This window comes from Centroberyx gerrardi, chromosome 1, assembly GCF_048128805.1.
Source record: "Centroberyx gerrardi isolate f3 chromosome 1, fCenGer3.hap1.cur.20231027, whole genome shotgun sequence".
In the NCBI taxonomy this organism is placed as follows: domain Eukaryota; kingdom Metazoa; phylum Chordata; class Actinopteri; order Beryciformes; family Berycidae; genus Centroberyx; species Centroberyx gerrardi.
Genome location: NC_135997.1, coordinates 5,245,361 through 5,273,023, shown reverse-complemented (window position 1 = coordinate 5,273,023; position 27,663 = coordinate 5,245,361). Strand labels below are relative to the sequence as shown.

Below are 27,663 nucleotides of genomic sequence, written 5' to 3'. Positions count from 1 at the left end.
GGACAGCAGGAGGCCATGGTGCTGATGAGAGTGGTGTGCAGTTGCTGACCAACATGCAAAGTGATGGTGCTCAGCTCAGTCTGTGATTGGCCGGAGAGAGAACCACACCTTTTGACCACTTCCTGATGGCTCCAACGGTTCACCTGAGGGCTGTGAAGGGAAACCTTGTAGCCCCAGGTTGGGTTCAGGTGGAGGAGAGGAGCATTAAACCATGCAGGAGAGACAAGACACACCTCTGGTAAGTATCTATAGCGGCAGTCTTGCGTGTTTTCCTGTGTATAAAAGTGTAAAGATGTTCTCCATCTCCAGCTAAAATATGTATTGTGCATGATGACAAATGTTACTAGTGTGTTTCCATTGCAATAAGCAGGCTCCCTCCTGTATTGTATATCAAAGGTGATAATGCTGTAAGGGTAAAGGCAGGGCAGGTTGATGAAAATAAACAGAAAGCATCAATCAATTTGACCATCTAAATTGTAGGTGTAATCACATTGTTGAGGAGTTTCACTTGTAGATGGAACAGAAGTTGTGTTTTTGGACTTTTCTTAACCCATCATAACTCAAACATACAGGTGTATTTTACCTATTTCTTCACTAATATTACAAATGTAAACAAACATTATATAAACATTGCTCCCCTAAAATGTATGAATTAATAGTGATATCCTTACATTACCCAATTGTATGCTTACATTAGTGACCATCAGTTTATATGTGCAACATTCTACCTCTTTCTTGCAACTCATTGTAAAGTTGAAGATTTAATCATTTCTAAGAGATAAAGGTTAAGTGAGGTTGGAATTTTAAACCTTAATTTATACAATTTTGACTCTCTTGTTTATATGTGCTTTTACAGCAAGGTGTTACAAGGTGTTTGCATCAGTACGTTCACTGATATTTCTTTCTTTTCCGCAAAGTTACTGGGATTGTTACGATGTTGCAAAATGTTGCGATCCAGACAAATCTTCACTCTTAAAGATCATGTAGTTTTCAAAAACTTTTTCCATCACTTTCTAAGAATATCGTAAAAGTTTTATGGAGGAATGGATTTTCCTCCAAACTGTAGACCAATCTAAAGGGGCTTGCATGCCTCTGCAGTCGTACACACACACACACCTGTGTATTGCATGTACACACACAGACTCAGGCATCCCAGATCATCCTCTATTCTTCTAGAGAAAACACCTCTGGTCATGCAAGACCTCAAGGCAGAGAGAAGGTGAGACAGAGCTAGACAGACAGACAGAGAGACAGACAGAGACACACACACACACACACACACACACACACACACACACACACACACACACACACACACACACACACACACACACAGCTGGATGTCCCTTTCTCTGCCTTTGCATGCAAATGCTCCTGTTTGCATGGGCAATGATCTTTTCCCTCACACACCCAGACCTGCAGGCAAATAAAGTCTCCCACAAAGGGCTGCACACTTTTTGCATTAAAAAAGATTACTAAACACTAATTGACTACTTGCCATAAATGAGTCGGTATGTTAACCGTTTGACCGCCACTTGTGTAAACTATATTCCTTATCCATGTACATTTTACTAAGTGACCAGGGAGGCCAAGCTGACACTGCATATTGTCAGAGAAATATGCAAAAAAGAAATGCATTGCATCATTTTTTAAATAATCTTTAACAAGAAACTCATGTACCCATACGAGTGGTTGATAAAACTCAGTGTTTACTCATGCAAAAGGATAATCATTATCAATAATGGATAATATGTTTTGTTTTTTACTGTTGGGCCTCGTAAAGTAGGAGATCCTATCACAGTCCCTTGAAATTGGTACATTAATTTTAGCTTGTGAGACAGAAAAAAATTTGTATAGTTTTAGAAACTATGCTTGAATAGTTGATTATTATCATCATCATCATCATAATTTATTTCTATGAAAAGAATCATTTAGAGGGTATACATTTATTGCTTTTATTGTAAAATATATAACTAATAACTACATACAAACCAAGTTAGAAGCACAGTTTCTCAACAATCCACATACGGTGCAGTATACCTTACTGTAATTTGCCATAGTGTCAGAAAGTTTTTGTTTTCCCAGTCTCAAGTAGAAACCTTGTAGCCCTCTTTCTTAGTTTCATGTCTGTATGAATGAAAATCGTTTTTGGTGAAAGCTTGTGGTGTATTTCTAGGCCAAATGTCAGGGAGGAAGCAATTTGCATGTGAGGCGAGAATGAAAATGCTGCCAACTTTGCATTGACCAAAAGTTCTTTTAAGAACCTTCCCAGCTGTCGACGGAGGAAAGAGCGGTGAGAGAGTGATAATGTGTTCAGCAGAAAATGTACATAATGTCTTGTGCGGTGTGTTCATTTGTTTACAGGGGACACTACATCCGCAGACACGATGCCTGCGATGTGGGGACACGCTGGAGTGGTCAGAAGAGCACAGGTGTGTGTGTGTGTGTGTGTGTGTAAAAATATATAAAATGTGAACACTCTCCCATGCTACAGTAGAAAATAATCAGCAATAACATGCATAAATGCAAGACAATGTGAAAACCAACATTAGTACTATTGGTTTTGGCTAATTGGGGGGTGAGTTCCAGTTAGCCAAAAAGGTGTGTGTGTGTGTGTGTGTGTGTGTGTGTGTGTGTGTGAGAGAGAGAGAGAGAGAGAGAGAGAGAAAGAGAGAGAGAGAGAGAGAGAGAGAGAGAGAGAGAGAGAGTACATGTAAAGGATATGGTCAAAGTAAAGGCAACACCAACATAAATTCCAGCCACAGTGATTGAATACACACAACCATTCAATGTGTTGCTTCCAGTGTCCTGCTGGGCTGTTCGTGCTGCTCTCCACTGGAGGAGACTCTGGAGAGTGTCGCCAGAGGCCTGGGAGGCAGGATGAAGAAGGAGCGAGAGAGTCACTGGGCAGCGGGAAGAGTGGGCGACATCGACTTCACTGGTTCCAGTCGGACAAGAGGGAAGGTGGGACCTTAACGGATAACATGCTATATCTCACCTTGTGTGATATCATGTAGATTTTATCATTTAAAAATTACACGATAACATCAGGCTTAGCAGCATAGCAAGAGTTTTTTAAAAGTCTCCATGAAATGAACAGTCCCGCCCCTCCGCACTCCTCCCATCAAATAAAATTGCCTTTCTCTCCCTTACTCATATTCCATTGGTTTAGACTTTTTAGTGATCCCTCACTGCACTGTCCCAGCCCAACATCCTGTTTCAACAGGAAATGAATCAAATCAAGGAAGTAAAGATGCCATTTCATGGGGTCTTTAACAGAATATTGACATATCAACTTGTTTCCCTCTGTCTAGTTTGTGAGGGTGCGCAGCAACACAGACCCGGTGCAGATCTACCAGATGCTGACAGAGCAGTGGGGCCTCGCTCCTCCACACCTGGTGGTGGCGCTGGTGGGAGGAGATGAGCTGGCTCAGATGAAGCCCTGGCTCAGGGACACAGTGAGGAAAGGGCTTGTGAAGGCCGCACAGAGCACAGGTAGAGACTCTCTTTAGAAATATAAAGTCAATAAATTTTTTCTACAAGAAGTTATATTCATAATAGATAATTTAATTTCTTCTTTCATTCCCTTATGGAGATTTAAAAAAAAAAAATGATTGGGCCATTAGGAAAATATTTGCATGAATTGCAGTGCATGTAATGGGGCGTGTCTGCATGATCCTGTTCTTGGCAATGACAGCATTGCTGGGCTACACATAGCGTGCTTTATGATCATATAAAGCAATATGGATCACTTTCTCCAATATTTTCTACAGCCTAGTTATAATATGCTGAGGAACAGTGAGGCAGAAGTTGGTCAAATTAGGTTCTTCTGTATTAATATTTTCCTGTGGCTAATTCTGGAGCACAGCAGCTGCACAGCAACTGTTTACTATGTAGTCAGGAAAACAATTTTATGGTTCAATACATGGTAGAGACTGGTAGAGACTCAATTCTCGTGCTTCTTTGTCTTCCAGGAGCGTGGATTTTGACCAATGGCCTTCGCTTCGGCATCACCAAGCACTTGGGCCAGGCGGTGCGAGACCACTCCCTGGCTAGCACCTCCTCTAAAGTCCGGGTGGTGGCCATCGGTATCGCACCCTGGAACATGATCGACAACCGAGAGGCGCTGCTCACTGCCAAGGTTTCTGTACTTCCACAATCAATACACAGCTGATAAAAAACTGCCGGTGGCTTCTTCCCATCAGCATATAATTGATCTTTTACGTTGTTATGTTTTGTGCTGCCCTGTATGTTCCCAAGGTGGATGAACCTGCAACATACGAGCCACAGGACTTGCCCCATGGGTCGGTCTACTCCCTGGACTGCCACCACTCCCATTTTGTTCTGGTAGAGGAGGATCCCAACAGACCGGGAGCAACCAGTGAAATGAGGGTCAAGCTGCTGAAGCACATCTCGCTCCAGCGCACCGGCTATGGGGGTATAACCTTGTTGAACATTTACTTTTTCATGCCAAGGACCTCTTGGTTTATTGCTGATCAAATGACAATGTTTTCAAGAAACTGCAAGATGCAAACTATATTTTCAATAGTTACTCTGTGGTCCTTGCAGGTGCAGGCAGTTTTGAGATCCCAGTTCTATGTCTGTTGGTCCATGGAGAACCCCAGATCCTAAAGGTCGGTTTCATTATGTGCTATGGGTGTTAGTTACTTGAGAACTTTCAAGACCTGACTGCAAAGAAACCTTTAGAAATCCAGATATCTGTTTTGGTGTATACATCTGGCTTTAAATCAGCAGTAGGCTTGAGAATTTGGCTTGGAAAAAAATTTTAGTTCTGCCACCTCCTGAAGTAGCAGGCCAAAATCGAGAGCCAAATTCTTCCTGTTTCTCTTTGGCTAGGAAACCTGTGAAAGGCACAAATGTATTTGCATAAATAGCCCATGAGATTATAAAATTACAGTTATCTAACACTGATCAATTTAATTCTCTGTCTATGTTTAGTTGATAAGTTATTTAGAGATAGATTGACTTTGAGTAAATCTATATTTGTGAACATTGCCTCCCTTCCTGCAGAGGATGTATAAGGGCATTGGGAATTCCACACCATGGCTGATCCTGGCAGGGTCGGGAGGCGTGGCTGACATCCTGGTCACGCTGATGAATAGGGGCTGCTGGGATACGGACAGTGTTCACGAGCTGCTGCTGGACACCTTTCCCAGCGCCCACCACAGCACAGACATCAGTAACTGGGTCAAGCTGGTGAGAGAGATGCACACAGCATGTAGACAGGCACACAGACAGATATGCACATCACAAGACTTCTGAAGTTAATTCACTGTCAAAGTTGCCAAAAAGACGGGGTGCGCTGAGAAAGCTAAGATGTGGGATTTTCATCCTTATCTCCCAAATTTGCATGGGATGACCTAATTAAGGATATCTGCTCAATGTCTTGTGTATCCACTTTAAAAATAAACAGAGGGAGAGATAGGAAGAGTGTAACAAGATGACATACACAGTGAAGCCATTTTAATTGTTGGAAACTCTGTCATCGCGTTACTTAACTGATGTGAAACGTGATTAACTGGTTGATGCCCTGCCACTCAGATCCAGAAGATATTGGATAACGGGCACCTCCTGACCGTCCACGACCCTGAACAGGAAAGCTCAGAGTTGGACACGGTCATCCTCAAAGCTTTAGTGAAGGGTACGGTATTTCCTGCAAGGCATGCTATCAAGAAATTCTTGCAATCTGTAATGGCTGTACAATTATGGGTGTTGTGAATTGAGAATTACTTGGAAATGGAGCCTTGACCCTTTGAGTACCTCACAGATTGTGCAACATCTTCTTGTGTGTGTGTGTGTGTGTGTGTGTGTATGTGTGTGTCTGCATCAGCCTGTAAGAGCCAAAGTCAGGAAGCTCAAGACTTCTTGGATGAACTGAAGCTGGCTGTGGCCTGGAACAGGGTGGACATCGCCAAGAGTGATATCTTTAATGGAGATGTGGAGTGGAGAGTGAGAGAAACACACAAACACTTTATATTAGTCAGGGCCTAGTATATGTAAATTAACCCAAACATATGTGCTAAAAAAATTATAGTTTTGAGGATTTGGCATGAGCACTTGTTTTACGTGTTGGCATTTAAGATTCAAAAGAGGTGTTAGTGTCTTAATTTAGTGACTATACACTTATTAGATATCACAAATATGAGAGCGGGCTGCCTGCATGAAAATACTGTTAATGTTTGCTTACCATCTCAATTTATTTTATTTTCTCATTTCTCAAGAAGACAAATGCTTACACTACCAGTCAAAAGTTTGGACACACCACATTTTACTATTTTAGAATAATAGTAAAGACATCAAAACTATGAAATAACACAAATGGAATTATGCAGTGACCAAAAAAGTGTTAAACAAATCAAAACTATCTTATATTTTAGATTCTTTAAAGTAGCCGCCCTTTGCCTTGATGGAAAGGCAAAGGCTTTGGAAAGAAATTCATACACAGGCATCAACTTCACTATTAATATTTGTCTAAAAAACAAATTTCAAGTATTTGCATCAAAATGGCTTTAAGATAATGAAAAACACAGTGCATTCAATCATGTGTGTCCGAACTTTTGACTGGTAGTTTATATATAAACCGTTGTAACATTGATTCATGATCTCTGCAGGCGTGCGACCTAGAGGAGGTGATGATGGATGCATTGATCAATGACAAGCCTGACTTTGTGCGCCTGTTTGTGGACAACGGTGTGAATCTGGGCGAGTTCCTCACCTACAGCCGTCTGCAGGAGCTCTACTGGTCTGTGTCGGAGAAGAGCCTCCTCCACAACCTGCTCCTCAAGAAATACGAGGAGAAGCAGCTGCTGCTCGGCGCTGCCAGGACCCCCGGCCCCCCCGGGCACCACCCGCCCGAGCAGGGGGATCGGAAAACCCGCTTCACCCTCCACGAGGTCTCCAAAGTGCTGAAGGATTTCCTCCATGACTCCTGCAAAGGCTTTTACCAAAAGATTCCTACAGTGAGTGACACACAGAAATTCAGATAACTTTATTTTTCTGCTAGAAACTTCAAGTGAGGAGGCATCAAACATACACACAGGCATATATCAAGACAGTAACAATAAACACTGTCATAGTCAACAGTTATAGTCATAAAACAGTCATAAAACACACCACTCCACTTGTCGCCATTACAGCACATACACAGTATTCCCAGTCACAGTAAATCATAGAAACTAACACTGAATAACACTCACAACTGATGACCGTAAGTCCTTTGTATTGCTCATAGTATTACCTCTTGTTATAAAGGGCATCTTTGTTGCACATTCTATGAGCTTGCCTCAGCTAGAACCATGCAACCTTGCAAACGAGAAGACACTCGGAGAACGTGAACCTCCGCCAAAGCTGAACAATTGTCCAACTCGCTGTTACACCCAAAGACATCATTCCTATGACATAAATGTTAGGATCACCACCAAAATCTAATCAATTGTTCCTTGGCACGAGGCCTATCAGTCCTCCAAATTTAATTTAAAGGCATTCATAAGATTTTGACATATCCTGCTGACAGACAGACAGACAAACAAGCTAACAGGCAAACACATAACCTCCTTGGCGGAAGATTTCAAAAGCATTGTTGTTGGAATGTTGCAATGTTGGAAATGTCTGTGAAACGTTGGAAATGTCTGTATGTTTGCAATTTCTGTCTGTATTTCTGTGGTCTCTGTATGTGTGCGTCTCTGTATGTATGGCATGTTGTCTTATATTGTCTTATCTGTACATGTATTCGCTGCACCTGACTGTGAAAAGAATTTCCTCTCGGGGACAATTAACAACCTCTCCTATCCTATCCATTGACTGTATGGCACATATACAGTAATAACTATGCATGTGATGTGTATGCAGCCACTCTGTGCACTACATATGTCGTACATGCACTGTCTGTCTGTGCGCTCCAGGAGAAACCAGCTAAGGGTCGACTGTTCCACAGCCAGAAGAACCTGGCCGGGTTAGAGGGACGCTGTGAACATCCGTGGAGGGATCTTTTCCTCTGGGCCGTCCTTCAGAACCGACAGCAGATGGCTAACTACTTTTGGGCCATGGTCAGTCTTGTCAGCTCCCTAATTCAATTCAGCTCCAGCTTACACCATCTTGGTGTCGTGTGGTTCGATCAATAAAAACCTAAATGTGCATGGCGCTGGCGAAACTCATCCAGCCAAACTGAACTGAGCTGAATTATACTGTGCCAGTTTGTATTCTGTGGTTTATGTGAACAAGAATGATATGGACCAGCGCAGTGCAGGTGCAGGTCAGCGTTGCCATATGAAAATGTCACTCTAGATAAAAGAGCCCAGTAAATGGCATATTTATCAACCACCGTGTTGAACTAGAAAGCTATCTTATCTCCAAGAACATTATTCAAATGAAGGTCATGCTGCTTGCTGGGGCTGTAGCCAAAGAGCAAAGAAGCAGTGTATGCATATCTAAAATCCTGATGAAGTCAGTGAGAAAGAAAAAAGATCCCCGCGCACTGGATTGATGCTCAATTTAAAATGACACAAATGAATGGTAATTGGTTTCGTTTGTTTTCAACATTTTATCAAGGCACCTCTCATTTTTTAATGCCCCTCCCCAAACTAAAGGAACCAATTAGTGAAATCTCACAAGCAGTCACTCTCCTGTGTTTCTTTCCTGGGTGCTATTTCAAATGCTATCTATCAGTATGGTAATTGCATTCAATGTGTGCACATCCCTCAGTGCAAGTCTTTTAACCGTTCACACACTGGCTGGGATATCAGCATTCATAGTATGATTATGTGAAACATCTCTCATGTTGAATGCCTCATGTGAGATATCCTTGAGACTTGGCTTATGCTAGCAAAATATCGTATGATTTATGCATCATGCACAGTATGTGAGCACAGGAGTAAAGTGTGATGTAAAAAAAAAACCCCTGTCGCTGTTTATTTTAAACAAGCAGGTCACAATGTCAGTGCTGTGAGGTACAAATCAGGAATGAGAGTGGAGAGAGCTCCACTTTTGATCTATTTGATGTTACTCCTCATGTATGATTTGACACATAAATCATTTAAATCTTTGCATCTAGGCCCTACTTCGCCATTAAATACTTCTTTATTGATTACCTGTTGATTATAGAATGACAGTTGTCGTTGACCGTTCTCTTTGTTTACTGACAAGGATCCAACTGAAGATCTGTTTTGTGTGTAACCCAGTAAATCAGCTATCCTTTCCCTTCTATGGCCATAAATACATCTTCTTCTTCCTTCACATTTATGCATGACTAACAAAAACCCGTCAAAATGCTGACTTAACTATTAAGGGTGCCAGTATTATTGTCTATCTCAGCGCTGTAGTCAACACCACCTTAAGTCCAAATTGAGACCAGGAGAGTGCAGCTGAGGTTAAGGCCTTGGAAATCTGAATTCAAGACCAGTCTTGACACTGAGACTGGATTGAAGCACCTACTTTGTGGCTTGATTGCAGTCCAAATAGTTGAAAAGGAAACAGGCAGACAGAGGTAGACAGATAAGTATGAAATGATGAGAGAGAGTTTTAAAGAGTTTGGTTGTCATGCACAGCCATACATATTACTTCATTCTACAGTCTTTGGTTGAATCCCAATGTCAAGACTAGAGACTACAAACTCTTCAGTACAGACTGGAACTCGGGCAGGCATCTGTAGCTGCCAGATGCACACGATACACCCATTTAGATACCATACATGCATTTCTCTGAAAATCCTTTTAACTAGATTTCAGTCTGGACTCGGCTTTCTTTTAATTCCTCAGGGCCCTGAGGCTGTTGCAGCAGCGCTGGCTGGCTGTAAGATCTTGAAGGAGATGGCAAGACTGGAATCAGAGGCTGAGTCGGCACGTAGCATGAAGGAGGCCAAGTACGAGCAGTTTGCCCTTGGTGAGATACAAAACATTTGATGACAACAGCTAACAATGTGGTCAGAAAATGTAAAGCTCATGTATTTCATTCATTGACCTGAAATGAACCAAACCAAATCAACCGATCGATCATTTTTACCCACAAACCAAACCAAATCCCACTGGAAGGGAATAAAATATGAATTTTGATTTAAGAATTCTTCAAATGTAGCTGAGTGTTTGACATGGTGTTACAACTGTGTTATCGTGACAGATTTGTTTGGAGAATGCTACTCCAACAGTGAAGACAGGGCCTATGCTTTGTTGGTGAGGCGAACTCGCTGCTGGAGCAAATCTACTGTCCTCAACTTGGCAACCGAGGCAGATGCCAAATGCTTCTTTGCCCACGATGGAGTTCAGGTAACAGCGACACACATCCATATGTTCATCTGGCACCGCTTTGACTGATTCCCTCAGCTGTGGTGAAACAGGTGTGACATTTAGAGAGTAGGAAAATCTATCCTTTATTGAGGTTGCATCCAACAGTTTCAAAGTGTTGTGTCTTTGATAAGGAGAGTTGGGTAGTTTAATATGCTGCTTCTTATATTCAAATATTAATAAAAGAAATTGCCCTAGAATTATTGCAGCAATTAAGGATGATGCTTGTTCAGGGCAGTGTGCGTCATTAGATATGCAATTCAAAGTGATATCTTCCACTGCTCAATGGGCCCCATTCAGTTTGCAATTTGTGTATAAACCCCTCTGACAGACATCCTCGTCATTACAAAGCCTTCATTGAGAATTTAGGGGTGTCCATTTTCAGCAGGGAAAGTTACCATGCAGCAAGTTCCTGGACTAGCAATACGCCATTTAAAGCGCACGGCGGGAATAATATAGTTGCCATTCAAACTGATAGCTGTTAATTATAATTCACTGCATATTATGTATCAAGGGAATACAGCTCAGATGGCATTTAACTGGGATATTACAAAGTGCCTACATGCTCATGACCAAGCATCAGGTGTCCTTTCATTTTGAGAGACCATTCCCCAAATTACAACAACAAAATGCCTCATGCATCATGTGAAATGGAGGTCTGATGAGGGGAAACAGCCAGGCAGACACACAAAACAACAGATTTGAAGGCTTATGGTGCCCTCTTGTGGTATACTTTATTCAACAGCTAAATCATTTAATAGTTCATTATGCATGTGGAGCATATTGCGGTTTATTCTAGGTCATAGTAGATGATTTTAATCTAAATGACACAAAATTAAACTTTATTACAGGCCCTCCTCACTAAGATTTGGTGGGGGGCGATGACAACCGACACAGCCATCTCCAAACTAGTGGTGTCTTTCTTCTTCCCACCACTCATTTGGACCAACCTCATAAAGTTCAGGTGATGTACTGTCTTACCCTTTGTCTCAGTCATGTGTGTGTTTGTACACTACCTGTCAAAGGTTTCGACACGCCACATTTTTCTTTATTTTTACTATTTTCCACAGTTCAGAATAATAGTAAAGACATCAAAACTATGAAATAACACAAATGGAATTATGCAGCAACCAAAAAAGTGTTAAACACATCAAAGCTATCTTATATTTTAGCTTCTTTAAAGTAGCAGCCCTTTGCCTTGATGGAAAGACAAAAGGCTTTGGAAAGAAATTCATACAACTTCACTATTTATATTTGTCTAAAAAACGAATTTCAAGCATTTAAGCCTTTAGATCAAAATGGCTTTAAGATAATGAAAAACATACAATACATTCAATTGGGTGTGTCCAAACCTTTGACTGGTAGTGTATGTACATGCCTTTCTCCGTGCACTCACACTCACATGATCACGGACTCTTCATGTGTGTGTCAGTGATGAGGAGTTGGACAATCGCAGTGGGGGAGAGCAGTTTGTGGAGCTGGACAGTCTGGATACAGAGAAGGCCTTACTGCTCACTGACGATGACGACCCTCTGTGAGTCTGCAGTGAAATCACATTTATTTTTCATCCTACACCTGAACAGAATTAAACTGTTATTGAATAGTATGAAAATGATCTCTGTTTAATAATGGTTCACTTCATTTAGATGTGGCCAGACCAAGACCTGTGAATTAAAAATACAGCTACGCTATCAGAGACAAATTTCTAGACTACATTCATTTATTAATGGAGACCTCAATTAGTAATTATGCTAGCTGAGCACACTTAAAACATGTCTTTGAAACCAGCCAGCCACTAATTTTCTTTGAGGGCTGGCATTTACAAAGCATTTTTCTCGCAGAGCAATTTTGCAGACTATTGTTCAGAGTTAATTTTGCAGATTTTATTAAGGCTTCTAACCTACTAGTCTACAGTACTTAACGTATGCCTACCTTACTTTTTTTAAGACAGGGAAGCTTTTGCAACATATTTGAATACCAATTTCTCCAAAATAATTTGGGGACGCATTTTAATCTTCCCATGACCCAATTTAGTATTACACTACATATTCACACCACAGTTACACCACATATTCACATCATCTTCTAGTACTTGCAAGTTATTTTTGTATGTGAAAGGAGATGGAGAGACAAATGAGTGTCTTGTCCACTATTTGTGTTCCAGAGACTCTCCACCCGGAGGCCCAGCAGCCCAGAGCTGCGCCTCAGTGTGGTGGCGCTTCTTGCTGCGCCGCTGGCGTCGCTTCTGGAGCGCTCCTGTCACCGTGTTCCTCGGTAATGTCATCATGTACTTCGCCTTCCTCTTCCTCTTCACCTATGTGCTCCTGCTGGACTTCCGCCCGCCGCCGCCCAACGGCCCCGGAGCCGCAGAGATCATGCTCTACTTCTGGGTCTTCACCTTGGTGCTGGAGGAGCTTCGACAGGTGAACGCTGAAATAGATAGATTGAACCTTCATTTTTTCAAACACATTTGAATTTTCCAGGCCATGTGATTTTTTGGACAGGATCCGCATGTGGAAAGTAACTCAGAGTGCGGGGACTTCTCTAAAATCAGTAATGACTTTTAAGTTCTGATGAATTAGATGGTCAAGGGGACCTATTCACAAAACCTCATTCAAATTATTCCTTGGAATCACACTACAAGTATGACCATGACCAGAAATACTCCCAGAGTTTCACAGAAATACTCCCAGAAATATTTCTCACAACTTTGACCAAATTGTTCACGGAAACCTAAGAGAAGGAAGTGGATGGTACTTTCCTGACTCTCATATTCCCACTCTCAACAGTGAGCAGCAGTTAGTCTTATGTCATTTTATTAATAGCATAGACCGTAAATTTAAGAGTGAATAAAATATCTTCAATCCAGTGAATCACTATGTAAACAAGCCAGTAAACTTCAGTTATGGGTTAGGATTTGAGCGTGACACCTCCTTTTGATGCATTGTTGCTTTGCTTTGGTCTCTGGGCCTGACCAGTCAGTCACCAGCCACAACAAGCTCTCTCTGTTTCTGGGGCTTGAGGAGGTGCGTGAGTCTTTCACCCCTCTGTCTTGACTCCCTCCCAGTGAGCCAGATTATACAAGCATGTTCCCATATTGCACTGATCCTCAGGAGCTTTCCTCCCCAGGCCACATAAGTACCCAGCTGGGACAGGCCTTCACCGCTGTTCCCTCAGTTCAGTTTTTCAACTCGCATTCTAGCAAGTCCCATGGGCTGAATACAACTACGGAACAGGTTACCCCAAAAAAGAATCAAACTGCTACAGGCAGCCTTGGCATGCTACCAAGCCCAGCGGGCCCCCTGTGCCTTCAAAGGGATGGCTGTGGGGCACACGCCGCTCCCTGAAGGGAGACAGTGCCACAGGGGGCCTCTGTTCCTGCCAAACTCGTAGAACAAGGGTACAGACTGCAGTGTCACCAGCTTTTTTTAAATGCTGTAGAGACCCATTGATGCTGATGCAAGGCTGCCCACTTTCAAACAAGTTTGTGATAAGTACCGTGCGGTTGCACCAATTGGGAGAAAAAGGGATGAATAGTGCATGGTTTCTCATTGACTTCAGCAGAAATCACTGATCTCAAGCTACACTGTGGTTGGTGGATGGTTCACAGACACTTCATATTTACAGGTCATTCATGTCCCAAAAAGGTTGGACAACATCAACAGTGGTATACATGAATCTTAGTGAGGGGTGAAATGTTTTGTTGGGGAGCAGCAAATATATTTTGTCTATCAAATAGCGGCTATATGTACAGTTGTGAAAGAGATGTAATGAAGTTGCTTATCAGTATTCCATCCTGGCCGTTCCTCTTTCCTACAGTTCTTGCTCAAACAAGGTAAACAGCTTTTTCACAGTGAAAGTGTATTTGGCTGCCACTCCAGCATGTCATGTTGTTTTGTGACGTGACAGTCTGGGCTCACACACTGGGCTGTCACTTTATGAACAGAGCACACCGTCCTCGCCTTGTTCTCAAACCATTTGTGCCATCCAGGGACCTAACATTGGCTCTTGATGCACTTCCAGGTGCCCCATTCAAACCACTGGGGACAGTTGACCTTAAGTTCCTGTCCTATAACACATAATGGTTGTTTGCACTGGCCACCAACTGGCATGTTAGGAGTCTTTGTATGCATCAGTTTCACCAGATTGTCCCTCTTGCAAGGCCAGTATAAGAGGCAGTTCAGTGTATTGAGGATTTGGGACTCTGCAGGTGCTTATAAAGCAGTGTGGCTGTGTTCCTGTTAACGCTCTATAGGCCCAGTAGGTGTGATTGAATGGGGCTTCAGTGTATGACCCGGCAGAGTGCATGTCCCCATGTGAAATGCTTCCTTTGTCTCCCACAGACAAAAAAGTTACATAACTATACTTACACTAGGTTGAGAAAGTTTGTTAAAGCCTAATTTTTCTGTCACTTGAACTAATTTAAAATCACTCCAGATTGTATCTTTAAAGGGGTGCTTGACTTAAGTACAACGCTGATTTATTATGCACATAATCGAGCATAAATCCCAATCCTGTAAACAGCGACACAGAGTATTTCAAATGATGTTAAATACAGATCAGTAAAATACTGAAAATGAAAAATAGTATGCCCTAAAGGCACATGAATTCATACTGTTTGGAAAATGTAATTTTCAAGTTAGAGCAAAAGCAATCACAACAAACATCAAAACAAACAAAGCAAAACAAAATTACACCCAAATATCTCATGAGCATGGCAGAAACCTTTCTTGGGAGAAATAAAGGCTGAGAGCTAGCGAAGGCTACATGAAATGTTTGATAGTTAAGCTGTCTTCATTTGATTTATTTGCCAATAGTCCAACATGGAGTGAAAATATCTCCATAAAATCATCAAGAAGACACATTGAGACTATGTATTATATTATTTGAAGTTCTGTCAGAACAAAACAAACAAAAAAAAAAAGTCTGTTGCACCAAGAATTTTGCATCACTCTCAAATCACTGATGCTATGAAAGCACAGACAGAATTTGTTAACATGGAATTGAGATATTTAGGAAAATCAGCATAGCCCAGCACTTTAAAACACCAGAAAGCCTTGTGCAATGAAATTACTATCACCAGTCATACCCAAGACAGGGTTGTTGGTGGAAAATGACTCAATATGGTTTTTTAATACTCTACCATGTTTATAGATGTTTTTTTATAAATATGTATCTTTCATAGTGGTGTATGAACTGTCTTTCGTGACACAGAGCTTCTTTACGGATGAAGAGATGAACATCTTGAAGAAGTTCAAGCTCTACGTAGAGGACAACTGGAATAAGTGTGACATGGTTGCCATCTCCCTCTTTGTTGTTGGGGTGTCATGCAGGTAAGAAACATCAAATAACATCAATGACACTTTTTGAAGAAAATAAAACAACTTGGAGGCTGTAAATTGGTTGGTACAGTGGCCTAGAGAATGAAAATAAGTGAATGAATGAGTTAGTGAGGGAAGAAATGAATAAATAAATTGCAGAGTGAGTAATGTCTGTTTTCATTTGTATTGCAGGATGGTGGACAGCACCTATGAGGCAGGAAGGACAGTTCTGGCAATAGACTTCATGGTATTCACACTGAGGCTGATCCACATCTTTGCCATTCATAAGCAGCTGGGTCCAAAGATCATCATCGTGGAGAGAATGGTGACCAAAACAAAATACTACTATCAAACCATAGCAACTCTGTCAAAATTAAAACCAAAGTTTAGGGATAAAGATGAAGATAACACAGACCTTATTACAAATGTCTAGTCTATAGAGAAGATACATTTCCAATTCTCCTTTCCAGATGAAGGATGTCTTCTTCTTCCTCTTCTTCCTGAGCGTGTGGCTCATTGCATATGGCGTGGCCACCCAGGCTCTCCTGCACCCGAATGACCCGCGGATCGACTGGGTGTTCCGCAGGGCCTTGTACCGCCCCTACCTGCACATTTTCGGCCAGATCCCCTTGGAGGAAATAGATGGTAACATACAGTAGTTGGCAGTTTCTATATTTATTTACTCCAAATAATATGCGGCTGTTATATGTGTGTTTACAAATGAAAAATGTGATTTTGTATCTTTATGACTAATGTAATGTTTTGATCATTCATTTGATCGTGGTTGGGTTTCTACTATAACCAGTTTGAATGTTGTCAGGTCACATTTCACATTTCATGGAGATCATAGTTGATAAGACCACTGTGTGTCTGAAAAAGCAAGAAAAAAAACAATCTAATCTATCTAGTAAAATACTATCTAATCTAATGTAATCTAAATTGTATTAAATCTAATCTACTCTAATCTAATATAGTCTTATCTAAATTTCATTAAATCGAATCTAATCTAGTCTAGTCTAATCTATTTTTTTATTAAATCTAATCTAGTCTAATCTAATCTAATCTAAATTGTATTAAATCGAATCTAATCTAATCTGATTTAATCTAGTCTAGTCTAGTCTTGTTGAATCTAATGTTATTAGATTCATCTAATCTCTCCATTTTGGGCGCAGCGGCCCGCATGCCGGAGACCAACTGCACCACGGACCGGGAGGAGATCATCATGGGCCTGCGGCCTCCGTGTCCCAACATCTACGCCAACTGGCTGGTCATCCTGCTGCTGGTCATCTTCCTCCTAGTCACCAACGTCCTGCTGCTCAACCTCCTCATTGCCATGTTCAGGTCAGAGGCTGAGAATCCAAATGATGGTCCATATAGTTGTCAGCCAACTAAGATTATCAACTCATAGTGATGATCATGATGATGCAAAGTTTGTCATAGTTAGATTAGTTAGATCATTTGAATCCTCAAGACTAAGGGGGATCAAGTCCAAGACCAGAGCGAGGATATGTCAAATATTGCATGATTGCATTCCAATTATTACATTTTGGATTACAATCTCATACAGTGGATGTAGAAACTATGGCTAAGCTGTTGACGTTTTTTTTTAATGTATTGACTCTGTAAATGAATTGAAACTAAGATAACCCCCCAGCAGTGACTGAGACAGAGGAAAGAACATAAAATAAAGTCCAGTTCTACAAAGTCCAGGAACATTGAAAACTGGCCTCAAGACCTCTCTCAACATTAAGATTGGAGTACTACAGTTCTGGTCAAAACCTCAACAGGGTTTAGCTGGTGGCGTCTTTGTACCTTAAGAAATCTAGAAATGTACGCATGTTTTAACAGCTACAAAAAGACATATTGATTGCATCACACAAACTGATTTTACTGCAAGAATATGGCATAATTTGAATTTTAACCTCTTTTAACACTACAAAATTGCATGACTCAATGCCACAGCACTCAAACTGTTGGATGTAACTTCAGTTAATTATGTATTTTACGAACCCTAGTACTTATCTCAGCTGCAAAACAATTTCAAACCATTAACAGTAAAAGTGCAGCCAAAGGCTCCGATAAAAAGTACAAAAGCAAACCATCTATCCAACAGGCTTTGTATTTAATCCTCTTTTCCACTTCCAGCTACACGTTCCAGGTGGTTCAGGGGAACACAGACATCTTCTGGAAGTTTCAGCGGTACAACCTGATAGTGGAGTACCACAGCCGTCCCGCCCTGGCCCCCCCCTTCATCATCATCAGTCACCTCTCCCAGCTCCTCCTCTGCCTGGTCAAGCGGCCCGAGTCCAAGCAGGAGCATCTTGGTATGAGAAGAGGTTCTGTGTAATAAGCACAGTTCAATATATTTCCATATATAGAGAACTGCCGAGCCACACCACTTTACATTTCAGATATTGAAATGGCTCCTTGTGGCTTATCTGGCTGAATAAAAGTTGAATGAAATACAGGCAAATACACAGCTTGCTTATCTCTGTCCCTCACCTGTTCTATGCACGGAAATTGCCTGTTGGTTAATTGGTTTTTGGAATGTTTCCGTGTGTGTATCTGTGTGTCTGTGCATGTCTGTGTGTGTGTGTGTGTGTGACCAGAGAGGGAACTGCCGGCAGGGCTAGACCAGCGGCTGATGACATGGGAGACGGTGCAGAAGGAGAACTACCTGGCTAAACTAGAGCGTCAGCATGGGGAGAGCAGTGAGGAGAGACTCAAGAGTACCTCCTCCAAGTAATTGCCATCTTGCAAATGTTTCCCATCGGAAATTGTGGCACAGTCACTTATTCTGAATATTAGATAACTTAAGGGTTAACCGACAAGTTATAACTTGTTCTTTGTTTCTTTAAAGTTTTAGATGCAGTCAGTGTCTCCTATAGTACTTTATGAATGTTTTGGTACATTTTGACCGATGGTATTAAGGGTTTTGACTGAGGTTTGTTTGTGACCAAGGGTCCAGAGCTTGCTGAGGATTGTTGGTGGGTTCAAGGACCAAGAGAAACGACTGGCATCCATGGAAGCTCAGGTAATCCTGGAACAATGTTGAACATCTCGACAGCGCCACTTGACACATAATCAATTGCACTTAGCTTGCAAGTAATGTGGCAGAACTGCTTGTCTTAAGAATTCACACAACTTTCAATCAGCTCTGGCTTTCGCTCTAGGTTAGGTACTGTGGAGAGGTGTTGTCCTGGCTTGCTGAGTGCTTTGCCCAGAGCACACTCAAGTGTGGGAAAGAGGCTCCCAGAGCTCCAAGTGAGTCATGTGGTAATGAGAAACAGCAATGATGACGACGACGACCATGAATTAGGCAACAATAGAGAAAAATATTAGATTACATTTTCCAGTGTAAAATAATGTGATTATACTATGATATCCTATAGTTAATATGAAATCTTGTGCCGCAAAATGGCAGTGTCTTTGACAGGCAACAAGGCAAGCAGCAGCAAAGATGCACCTCAAAGTCAACCAGACAAAGAAGTGAAACAAGAAGCGGCTGAGGCGAGACCAGGTCACCCAGGATATGGAGCCAACAAAAGATTCCCTTACATTGATGAATAAAAGTGACAATGACAACTGTTCTCTTCGTCAACACAGAAAGACAGTTGTCATCCTACATGTAAGATTTCTGGAATGTTTTTAGGGTATGATGATGGTATAATTTGAGGAAAAGGGGCGTAGATTTTGTTTGAAAATTAAAATTGTTATGTAGACTTCACAGATGATGTCCCATTGTGGTTTCTGGTAGTGTTTCTGTAGAGCAACTTGTCATATGTGTATCTTAGGAAACAAAGTCCACATCCTCATTCCTATTCTGCGAATGAAGCCTTAAGGTTAAGAATAGATTTACTAAAGCTTTGTAAATTGTTGGCCTTAGGGTTAGGGTTATGGTTAGGTCAGGGTTAAGTAACACTATACCACTTATTCTTTTCTTTCTGTCAATAAATCTGGTAAAACCATGTACAGTAGCTAGAAAAGGCATTCACTCCCCTCCGCCCCTCCCAGACAAAATCAGTGCAAAATACATGTATTGGGGATTTTTGTTGTAAAATCAGGGAAAAGTACTCTTTTCAAAGTGGAGTGACAAAGATGTCAAGTATACAATTCTAAAAATGAAAAATCTAGTTTGTTAGTATTCACTGGGGCTAAAGTATCCCACTGAAAAAAGCATTTCAAAACATATATTAGGTTCTTTAGGTTATAGTGAGTCATTCTGAATACATTTTCTTTTCATCGCTCCAACTTTATACCCTTCTTGGTAGGAAGTCTTATTCCAGGTCCCTTCAGTACATCTTGGGTTGGGACTTCAGGGTTTGGTGTTTTCTGTTTCAGGATGCTGGATCACAGTGTTGAATAACTGTGCCACTTATGGATGACATTTGGGTTTAACATATATCTTGATTTGAATGTCAAATAACACAGTGGTTATGAGTTTAAGGTGGCTATGACTTTAATTTAAGGGTATTTTCATCAGCATCAGATGGTATACTCAATTTATGGCTAACAAACAACCATTCAAACATTTAAACTAAAATGAACCACAATCAAATCACACTGAATAACATCATCACAATGCCATGTTACAAGTGAAAAAATAGTCTACCAACAAGGCCTATCAATGCTCAAAAGGCAGCATATTGTTTTAAAGCCATGAACTTGGCTTAATGTCTACACTTATTTTGCTAGATCACATTAGGCAGGAACTTGTGATAAAGGCACCATAAATGGACATTTGTAAAGAGCAAAATGAATAACATAAGGCACATTTGCATTGGTGTGACCTATTTTTCAAAAATGTACAGAGGTGATGAAGCCTGGTACACAGACAGCATTAAGAGTTCAAAGGGGATATTGTGCTTTTCTGCTGAGGATGCCACTGCGATGCCCACAGAGAAGTATACTGAAGAGTCGTGAAGCATAAAAACTTGAATGGGGAATGCCCACTGAATTTCAGTTTTGCTATCCCTATGCCTTACAATTACATTTCAGTCTATATTAGTAAACATTCACTGCTGTCTACAAGAACCAGAACAAATGAACAAACCCCTCTTCTTTTAATCTATGCACAGGATAAGCTGTGTCTGTTCTCCAGAAAAAAAATCTTATTTGGTATCAGTTAAGTTTCCAGTGAGTATGTATGACAACAGAAACTATTACATCACTTTATAGTAGAGCCATGTAAAGTAAATTTCAGTCTCCTAGTTTGCAGGCAGTAAGCACACATCTTGAACTGTAACGTTGATTTGATAAAACATAATTCAGTATTTATACTCACATGTATAAGTTGAACATAAAAGATTTTTAACTACTGGAAATTGCTATCATGTGGCTGTGAGCAAATATATTTCTAAAATAAAATAAATCATATTTAAAAAATGACGTTGAGGAAAAGTCAGTGAGCAAATAAATAGTAAACTGCATAATTGCGCTGTCCAAATTGTAGAACAGAATTGGTCTGAACATCATTTTTCCTGCTCTGCATCTCCAAACTTTTAAATAGACTTAGCAATATCAAAACATCAGCAGAGCTACTGTGCTGATACACCTCTGCAGTACTGAAAGTATATCGTCCCATATCATATATCAGTTGAACCTTCTAAGCCTTATTGATTTATTTGGTGTGCCCTATCTTGGGCATTTTAAAAATCAACCCCCCCCACCCAGAACTTTAAATACTCTCATATCCTATCTTTGTAGTCACTGAAACTTTAGTCCCTTAAACTGAGGCCTCGGGCCCTCTGGGCTGCACTGCTGCTCCCTCGCGGCGAAGAGCCCCGTCGAAGCGCGGTGTGACCTCACAGCGGACCAGCAGAGTGTCGTCTTTAACGAAGGCCCTCTGATGCAGCTGATGCAGGTGCAAGAAGGTGACGTAGCCGAAGCCCTTGGGATTTCGCTGGATGGTCGGCTTCTGGAAGGCCTGCAGGTCTGGTTTAGTCTCCATCACCTCCATGTGGTGCTGGCCCTCAGGGCCCTGGTCCAGGATGGCGAGCCGGATGGTGCCCTGAAAGGGCCAGCTCAGCTGCCCGTCAAAGGCTCCTTGCATGGTGTGGACAAACAGGGAGATGTAGTTGGAGCAGCGTGGGGCGTTGGGGGTCTGCAGGTGTAAGCGCAGGCACAGCTTGTAGCCTGGGCGGCCCGTGTAGAAGCCCGGACTGTGCTCCACCACCGGCAGGCCCGCCTCCTGGTTGTGCAGGTGGGCAGAAAAACCCTTGAGGCGCCAGATGAAGATGCCCTGGCACTGCTGGGCCTCCAGCTCCTTCACAGTCTCCTCCAGCACAGAAACCCTGCGCCGCAGCTCTGCAAGCTGGCCTGCCTGTGGGAGGGAGGGGACAGTAGTTTCAAGTGAAACAGAGGCTCAAGGACAATTGCAGACACTTTTTCCCAAAATGTGACTAATATCTAAGTAAAACTGCACAACTACAACTGAAAATGTTAAGTTTAAGTGTAGTAATAACTAACTGAGCACACCACACAATTTTACTCTTCACAGTTCTAAAGCGTCTTGCTATGCTTGAAGTCATCTTTTGTACCAAGGAACATACAATCTCATCTAATCTCAAAATTGCATTGCTTTATTCTCTAAGGTGCACACAGAAGAGAATGAGGACAGGGACACGTGGCTGGAGCAGACGCACTACAATGATGAAACTGACAGTCCTGATTATGAATTCTGTATTTACTTTTTTTTTTACATTTCAATATTCTCGTTTTTGTGGTCATCTTTATCTGAAAGGTCAGATTCTGTAGCTGACACTGCAGTCACATCCACCTCAGTATGGTTGTCCACCTGAACAGCGGTGGTGTGGCTGACATCACTGGGGGCTGCTGTGGATGTCTGCCGTGTGTGACAGCATGTCAGGTGTTGAAATTGTTTGAAATTCTGTTTTTGCCCAGACAATGAGCAATCCACAACTATGATGTTAGGACATGTCAAAATGAGTTTAGGCAATAAAATCTCAGAATAAAGAGCCAAAAAAGATTAAAAAAAAATAATAATAATAATAATTTCACGAATAGTTAGTCAAGAAAAAGAAGCAAACACCTATTGGTCCTACAAAGAAGCAGGAGCCTAGCCCAACCTGCATTTTGTTTTACAGAAAGTAGGCACAGAGGAGACAGGCATATGACTGTATACCATGAAATGGGATGCAATATTGACTATATCATACACATATTAGTACACTGAGACACCAGGACATCCCATACCTGTGTTTCTTTTAAGATGATGAGCTCACGCAGCTGGTGGTCCTGCTTTACCAATCGTCCATCCATCTCCCTGAGCCTCTGACCATCCTCACTGGGCTGACAAGATGCGCTGCTGCCGCTGCAGCCTCCGACTCCTCTGGGCCCGCTGGGGCCTGGCACTGGTGCTGCAGCTCCTTGATCCTCAGAGGAAATAGAGGACGGCCCTTGCATCCAGAGGGATTTGGGTGTGGTGTCATTGAGGCTAAAGCCACGCAGGAACTCAGCCATGTAGCGCATGTGCATCTGTGTGAACTCCTGCATGTGCTGAGCCAGGTTGTGGCGCTGCATCTGCAGAGGCACAAGATTGTTCTTTTTGACATTTGGTATGCAGGATTAACAGAACTAATAGTATAGCAAGCATGTCCTCAAGTCCTTCACATTGTCATGTGAACAATGTGCAGAGGATTTAAAATAAATAAGTATTACATTTAGGGTTCATCTCCAAGAGAACTTGGAGATGACCCCACCTACCCTTTCCTGACATCCAAAGGTGCTAAAAGTACAGGCGATGGGTGCTTTTGGACAATCTGTATCACAGTGAGATTCCATCTGAAACAAAAACATCATCAACTCAGCTTTATTCATATTCATTAATTCAAATCAGGTTTTCCAACAGCCACTTAGGGTCAGCTATTATTATCATGGACACATTTAAAGAGGGAAGCCTCTTGGAAAGAAGTCATTTCCTGTCCCATATTGCAAATCATCCGAGCATTTGCCTGTTCAGAAATGTTGGTTGCACATTGCAATTGTGAGATGTGTTGGGATTGGGATGAAACGGTTCAAATAACTCATGGTTTTAACACAGGGAAAAACAAGTGACACAAGTCATTAGATTAAATGATTGACAGTTTGCATCCATTCTGGAGTTTAAGATGCCATTTTTTTTGTTTATGCATCTTTACCATTGGAAGAATAATGTTGTATGACCCACCATCAGCATGATATAGTGACATGTACACTCACTCACCTGGTCTCTGATGAGGTCCATCCCACAGTACTGGCACTTCACGTTCGCAAAGGGACACTGCAGCTCATGAAGCTGAGGGAGCAGCCAAACCACATTTTAAGTACACCATCATAAGGGTTTATGTGGATACACTTTGCTATGAAACACTTTCTGGAATAGGTAAGAGGAAGAATTAGGTGACTGAACTGTACCTGTCTGTCCTCATAAACAAAGCTTGCCACACAGTCTGGACACGAAACAGGTCTCCTCTGGCACTGAAGGGTTGTGTGCTCCTCTAGGTGGCTCGTCCTCACAGGTTGTTGGCATTGCGGGCATGGCACAGTGGCAAACGGACACTGTGTCACATGATTCTGGTAGGAAAACAATGTATGGAAACAAATCAGCTAAATGTATTCTGAGTTAGGACGGCTTGATTACTTGACATAAAAACTGAATTGTGATTTGAACACAAGCAATATCTAATTTTTTACAAATTTTCACTAAACTATTTTCCCTTTTACATGCTATTGATTTAAAAGATTTGTTAGACAGACAACCTACAGGTCTACTGGAGTTAGTAGCACTCTAGCATGCATGTATTTTTAGTTGCTGACTAATCTGAAGTCTCCCTAACTGGCTGTTGATCAATTAGGAGCAAATTATCTGAGGCAGTGTTGGAACAGGCGGAGAGAAGAATGCATGCTGATTATGCTGGAGGTGGTGAATTAGTAAGTCAAATGGAAAATGTTACAGATATATTGTTAGGTAGTTTTGAAACTAGGCTACAACCTAAATGGATTCAGTCATTTTGATAATGCTAGAATATTTAAATATCTGCCAACAATGCCGTTTTCTCTGGGTTTCTACCACTATTTAACCCAATTTCTCTTGATGTCATATCTCCTGTTAAGAAGACTTAACAGGAGACATTTTCTGGCTGGCAGTTTCCATATAAGGTCACTTTATTGAAGTAGGTTTTTGCTTATTAACTTGGTAAAAGGCAAACTAAGTTTATTAATAAACTATGAACCACAGAATCACACTGAACAGACAACTGGGGTCTGAAAAGACAGAAATAGGCATTTTATTATGATACAACCCAAACATGAACTAGGCCAGCCCAGCCTCAAAAAGACACACTTGTCCTACAATTAGCTCAGTAGGCTACTATGAATAGTATATCTATAGGAAGACAGTATGTGTGTGTATACATGCAGGTTGCGAGCTCAAATATTGTGCTGGAAAATCTCTCTTATTTTCAGAAGTCAGTTGTAGGTATTGATCAATCATAGGTGATTACAGAACATGTGGTTTTAGCCTTGTCACAAGAAGCTTGTGGTTTTGACAACTTAAATTGCAGAAGCAATATTCAGAATAATCACAATAATCTGATTAATTGTGATGTGATTTTTAAAATGGTATCATACAGCCCTATTCTCACTGGAGTGTCAATTTAAGATATTAGCCTTATAACTTCAGTTGCCTGTTTCCAATGGTGTTGCGTGGGCTTTGCCAGATATCAGAAATGTCTATCATCATCTCTCAGACTTCTTACCTCCAAATGCCGGAGTTCCATTTTCTCAGCACAGCCGGTATTGGGACAGCGAACAGTTAGCGACAGGATTTCTCGTTTGGCAAAATTATCAGGGAAGAGCTGCTCTTCCAACAGCATTTCATTATCCACCGGGCATCTCTGTCCTGCATCACTGTAGTGCAGGGGAGAGAAATAGGAAGCTTCAGACTTGGATTTACTGCAATTTTATCATGTGATATATCTGATAAGTTAGCTATGCAATAATAAGAAAATGAAATGAGGCAATAACAGGAATCACCAGTTAAGTATGCAATTGAAAAAAAATTAAAATAAAAAAAAAAACTCAAGATGTACAAGTAACCAAAAGAAGTAACACTTTAGATGGATTCTGGTTTATATTACAAAACACACAAACAAGAGCTGCATAACATGACATAATGAATTTGTGACATAGGAATGCAAATGTGTAATTTACTGAGCTCAAATTTCAAAATAAAAGCCCCTCTGGCAATAGCCTTTAGCCACACACATTTCTGTTGTAAAGCTCTTTTTCAGAATTGTATGCTATTCGTTATCATTTGTCTAAATTAAACGCCTTTAAGAGAAAACATTTGGCTTGTGCTAGCATTTAAAAGCCTATTGGTCCTACTGATTCAAAAACCGGTACTGATAACTAACACAGCTTGTCAGCTAACCAAACAGCTTACTTGTTATGACTCATTTGAAAAAGTCTGTCTAATGGCTCAATAACTTGACAGATTGTTCTGCTGCTGTGTCACATATGTATTAGATAGAAGTATTACAAGAAGACACTATGAAATCAGGACTGTGCCATGAAGCGGTTATGAAGCTGTTGTTAAGGCATTGTAAATGTATTATAAACCAGAGTTAGTGTTCGCTGTTACCCAGAAAGCTACACAGTGGCATACCGGATGGACTTCTCAATGCAGTTCTTGCAGAAACGGTGACCACAAGGTGTTTGAATGGCATTCCTCAGAGCCATGAGGCAGATAGGACACTCATATTTACTCTCCAGGGGCGGGTCAAACTCCACATCGTAGCCCTGCAGGGGGGCGGCAGCCTGCAGGCTGCTGGGGGTGCTGCTGTTGAAGGTGCCAGGGCTTTCTGAAGGGCTGAGGAGAGAGTCTCGTTCCTTCTCCATCATCGCCAAGGCACAGCCTGACAGCTCTTCAGCAGCGGCTGCCCCATAACTGTCCACCTCCAAACTCCCCTTATCACTGTCATAGCAAGACATCTAGTGGGACAAAGAGAAAGAAAAAGGTGAAACAGACAAGACAAGAAAGCATTATTTATACAACTAGGATACCTTCTACTACCTTCTAGTATGGGGAAATATACTGTGGACATAACCTTTGCTAATTTTCTCAGCAATGAAGAACTACATATAGTATCAGCAAACAGAGTTGTTCATAACAACTGTACAGCTGTGTAACTGGCCATACCATCTATAACTCATAATGTTATCTAGGTAGCCATAATAGTGAACAGATAGGCTGTCATACTCACCAGGACTTCCTACAAGGTCTTCCTATTTACCCATAACTGACTCTGGATGACCAATCACCAAATTTTACAATTAAGCGCTTAGCTCATGAGTGCAACACGGCCATAATGTTTACACCCTTGCTGTTAGCGAACTAGAATAATCACCAATGTAACAACATTGCCTTAACAAACATATCAATAATGTTAGGCTAGAAAATCTATGGTAGCAGTGTTGTAAGTAGCGTTACATTCTATTAGTGGCAGTTAGCGGTAGTAGTGTAAACTCCACCTGAAATGTGGTACCGCCTATATCGTCGGTAATAACGTCATTTCTTTTCACACAAGGCCATATCACAATTAACAAGCTGCCGAAGTTTTACCTAATTAAAGTAGCAGCCAACTAAAACTGTCTAGCCGTCGCAGAATGTCGCCAAATTAGTTCAAGATAGTACAATGAATCCAAACTAAGCCCCTATATAACAGAGTGGTCGGTCATGCCCCTTGATCCCCGGATCCCCTGATGCGGAACTGCAACTTCAAACCAGTGAAAACACTCAAAAAATGAGTTAAAGGAAATTACCGTCCAAAACAACAAGCCAGAAAAATACGACCTGAATCAGCGACTGAGGAATTAAAGCAATGACTGTTTCTGTGGATGTAGATATATCTGCTAATTAGCTCACCTTAGCCTTGAAAATGTCTCGAACTTTTCTAGAGAATTTCCTGCATTTTCTAAACGTCACCGATGAGTTTCTGTTCTGATGCGGAGCTTCCCTGAACCGTGAGCGCCGCCTCCTGGTTGGA

At 41.4% G+C, this 27,663-nt stretch overlaps 2 protein-coding genes across 5 annotated transcripts; one reads left to right on the top strand and one right to left on the bottom strand.

Moving 5' to 3' along the window:
- Positions 1–160: 160 nt before the first annotated feature.
- trpm5 (transient receptor potential cation channel, subfamily M, member 5) lies at positions 161–19,333 on the top strand. Of its 2 annotated transcripts, none has more exons than XM_071896174.2 (26): positions 161–238; positions 2,365–2,432; positions 2,805–2,964; positions 3,315–3,495; positions 3,975–4,141; positions 4,261–4,438; positions 4,570–4,634; positions 5,032–5,217; positions 5,563–5,662; positions 5,852–5,970; positions 6,633–6,980; positions 7,923–8,066; positions 9,774–9,897; positions 10,132–10,277; positions 11,147–11,259; positions 11,728–11,829; positions 12,460–12,718; positions 15,510–15,628; positions 15,809–15,941; positions 16,087–16,261; positions 16,789–16,957; positions 17,762–17,940; positions 18,226–18,358; positions 18,578–18,650; positions 18,790–18,880; positions 19,041–19,333. In XM_071896174.2, exons 1-26 carry the CDS (start codon positions 212–214, stop codon positions 19,184–19,186), a joined length of 3,705 nt encoding a protein of 1,234 aa, XP_071752275.1. In that variant the 5' UTR covers positions 161–211; the 3' UTR covers positions 19,187–19,333. The 2 variants fall into 2 exon arrangements, with proteins under 2 accessions (XP_071752275.1, XP_071752277.1); XM_071896176.2 differs by lacking the exon at positions 161–238 and adding an exon at positions 562–572.
- A 1,379-nt stretch (positions 19,334–20,712) lies between these two features.
- Positions 20,713–27,579, bottom strand: traf6 (TNF receptor-associated factor 6). Of its 3 annotated transcripts, none has more exons than XM_071896181.2 (8): positions 27,440–27,579; positions 26,283–26,608; positions 25,375–25,525; positions 24,032–24,190; positions 23,841–23,912; positions 23,342–23,419; positions 22,832–23,158; positions 20,713–21,938 (listed from the first exon to the last, which is right to left on the bottom strand). In XM_071896181.2, the coding sequence occupies exons 2-8, from the start codon at positions 26,606–26,608 to the stop codon at positions 21,342–21,344; spliced, it is 1,710 nt and encodes a 569-aa protein (XP_071752282.1). In that variant the 5' UTR covers positions 27,440–27,579; the 3' UTR covers positions 20,713–21,341. The 3 variants fall into 3 exon arrangements, with proteins under 3 accessions (XP_071752282.1, XP_078139035.1, XP_078139037.1); XM_078282909.1 differs by having other exon boundaries at positions 27,543–27,577; XM_078282911.1 differs by lacking the exon at positions 27,440–27,579 and adding an exon at positions 26,881–26,946.
- Positions 27,580–27,663: the final 84 nt, after the last annotated feature.

Bases quoted from the DNA above. Each gene is read 5' to 3' on its own strand.
- trpm5 (XM_071896174.2), top strand. From the start codon at position 212: ATGCAGGAGAGACAAGACACACCTCTG. The intron at 2,433-2,804 runs GTGTGTGTGTGT...TGTTGCTTCCAG, and splicing joins GAGTGGTCAGAAGAGCACAG to TGTCCTGCTGGGCTGTTCGT. The intron at 15,629-15,808 runs GTAAGAAACATC...TTTGTATTGCAG, and splicing joins GTTGTTGGGGTGTCATGCAG to GATGGTGGACAGCACCTATG.
- traf6 (XM_071896181.2), bottom strand. From the start codon at position 26,608: ATGTCTTGCTATGACAGTGATAAGGGGAGTTTGGAGGTGGACAGTTAT. The intron at 25,526-26,282 runs GTATGCCACTGT...CCTGCACTACAG, and splicing joins TGCATTGAGAAGTCCATCCG to TGATGCAGGACAGAGATGCC. The intron at 24,191-25,374 runs GTAAGAAGTCTG...TTTTCCTACCAG, and splicing joins TGGAACTCCGGCATTTGGAG to AATCATGTGACACAGTGTCC.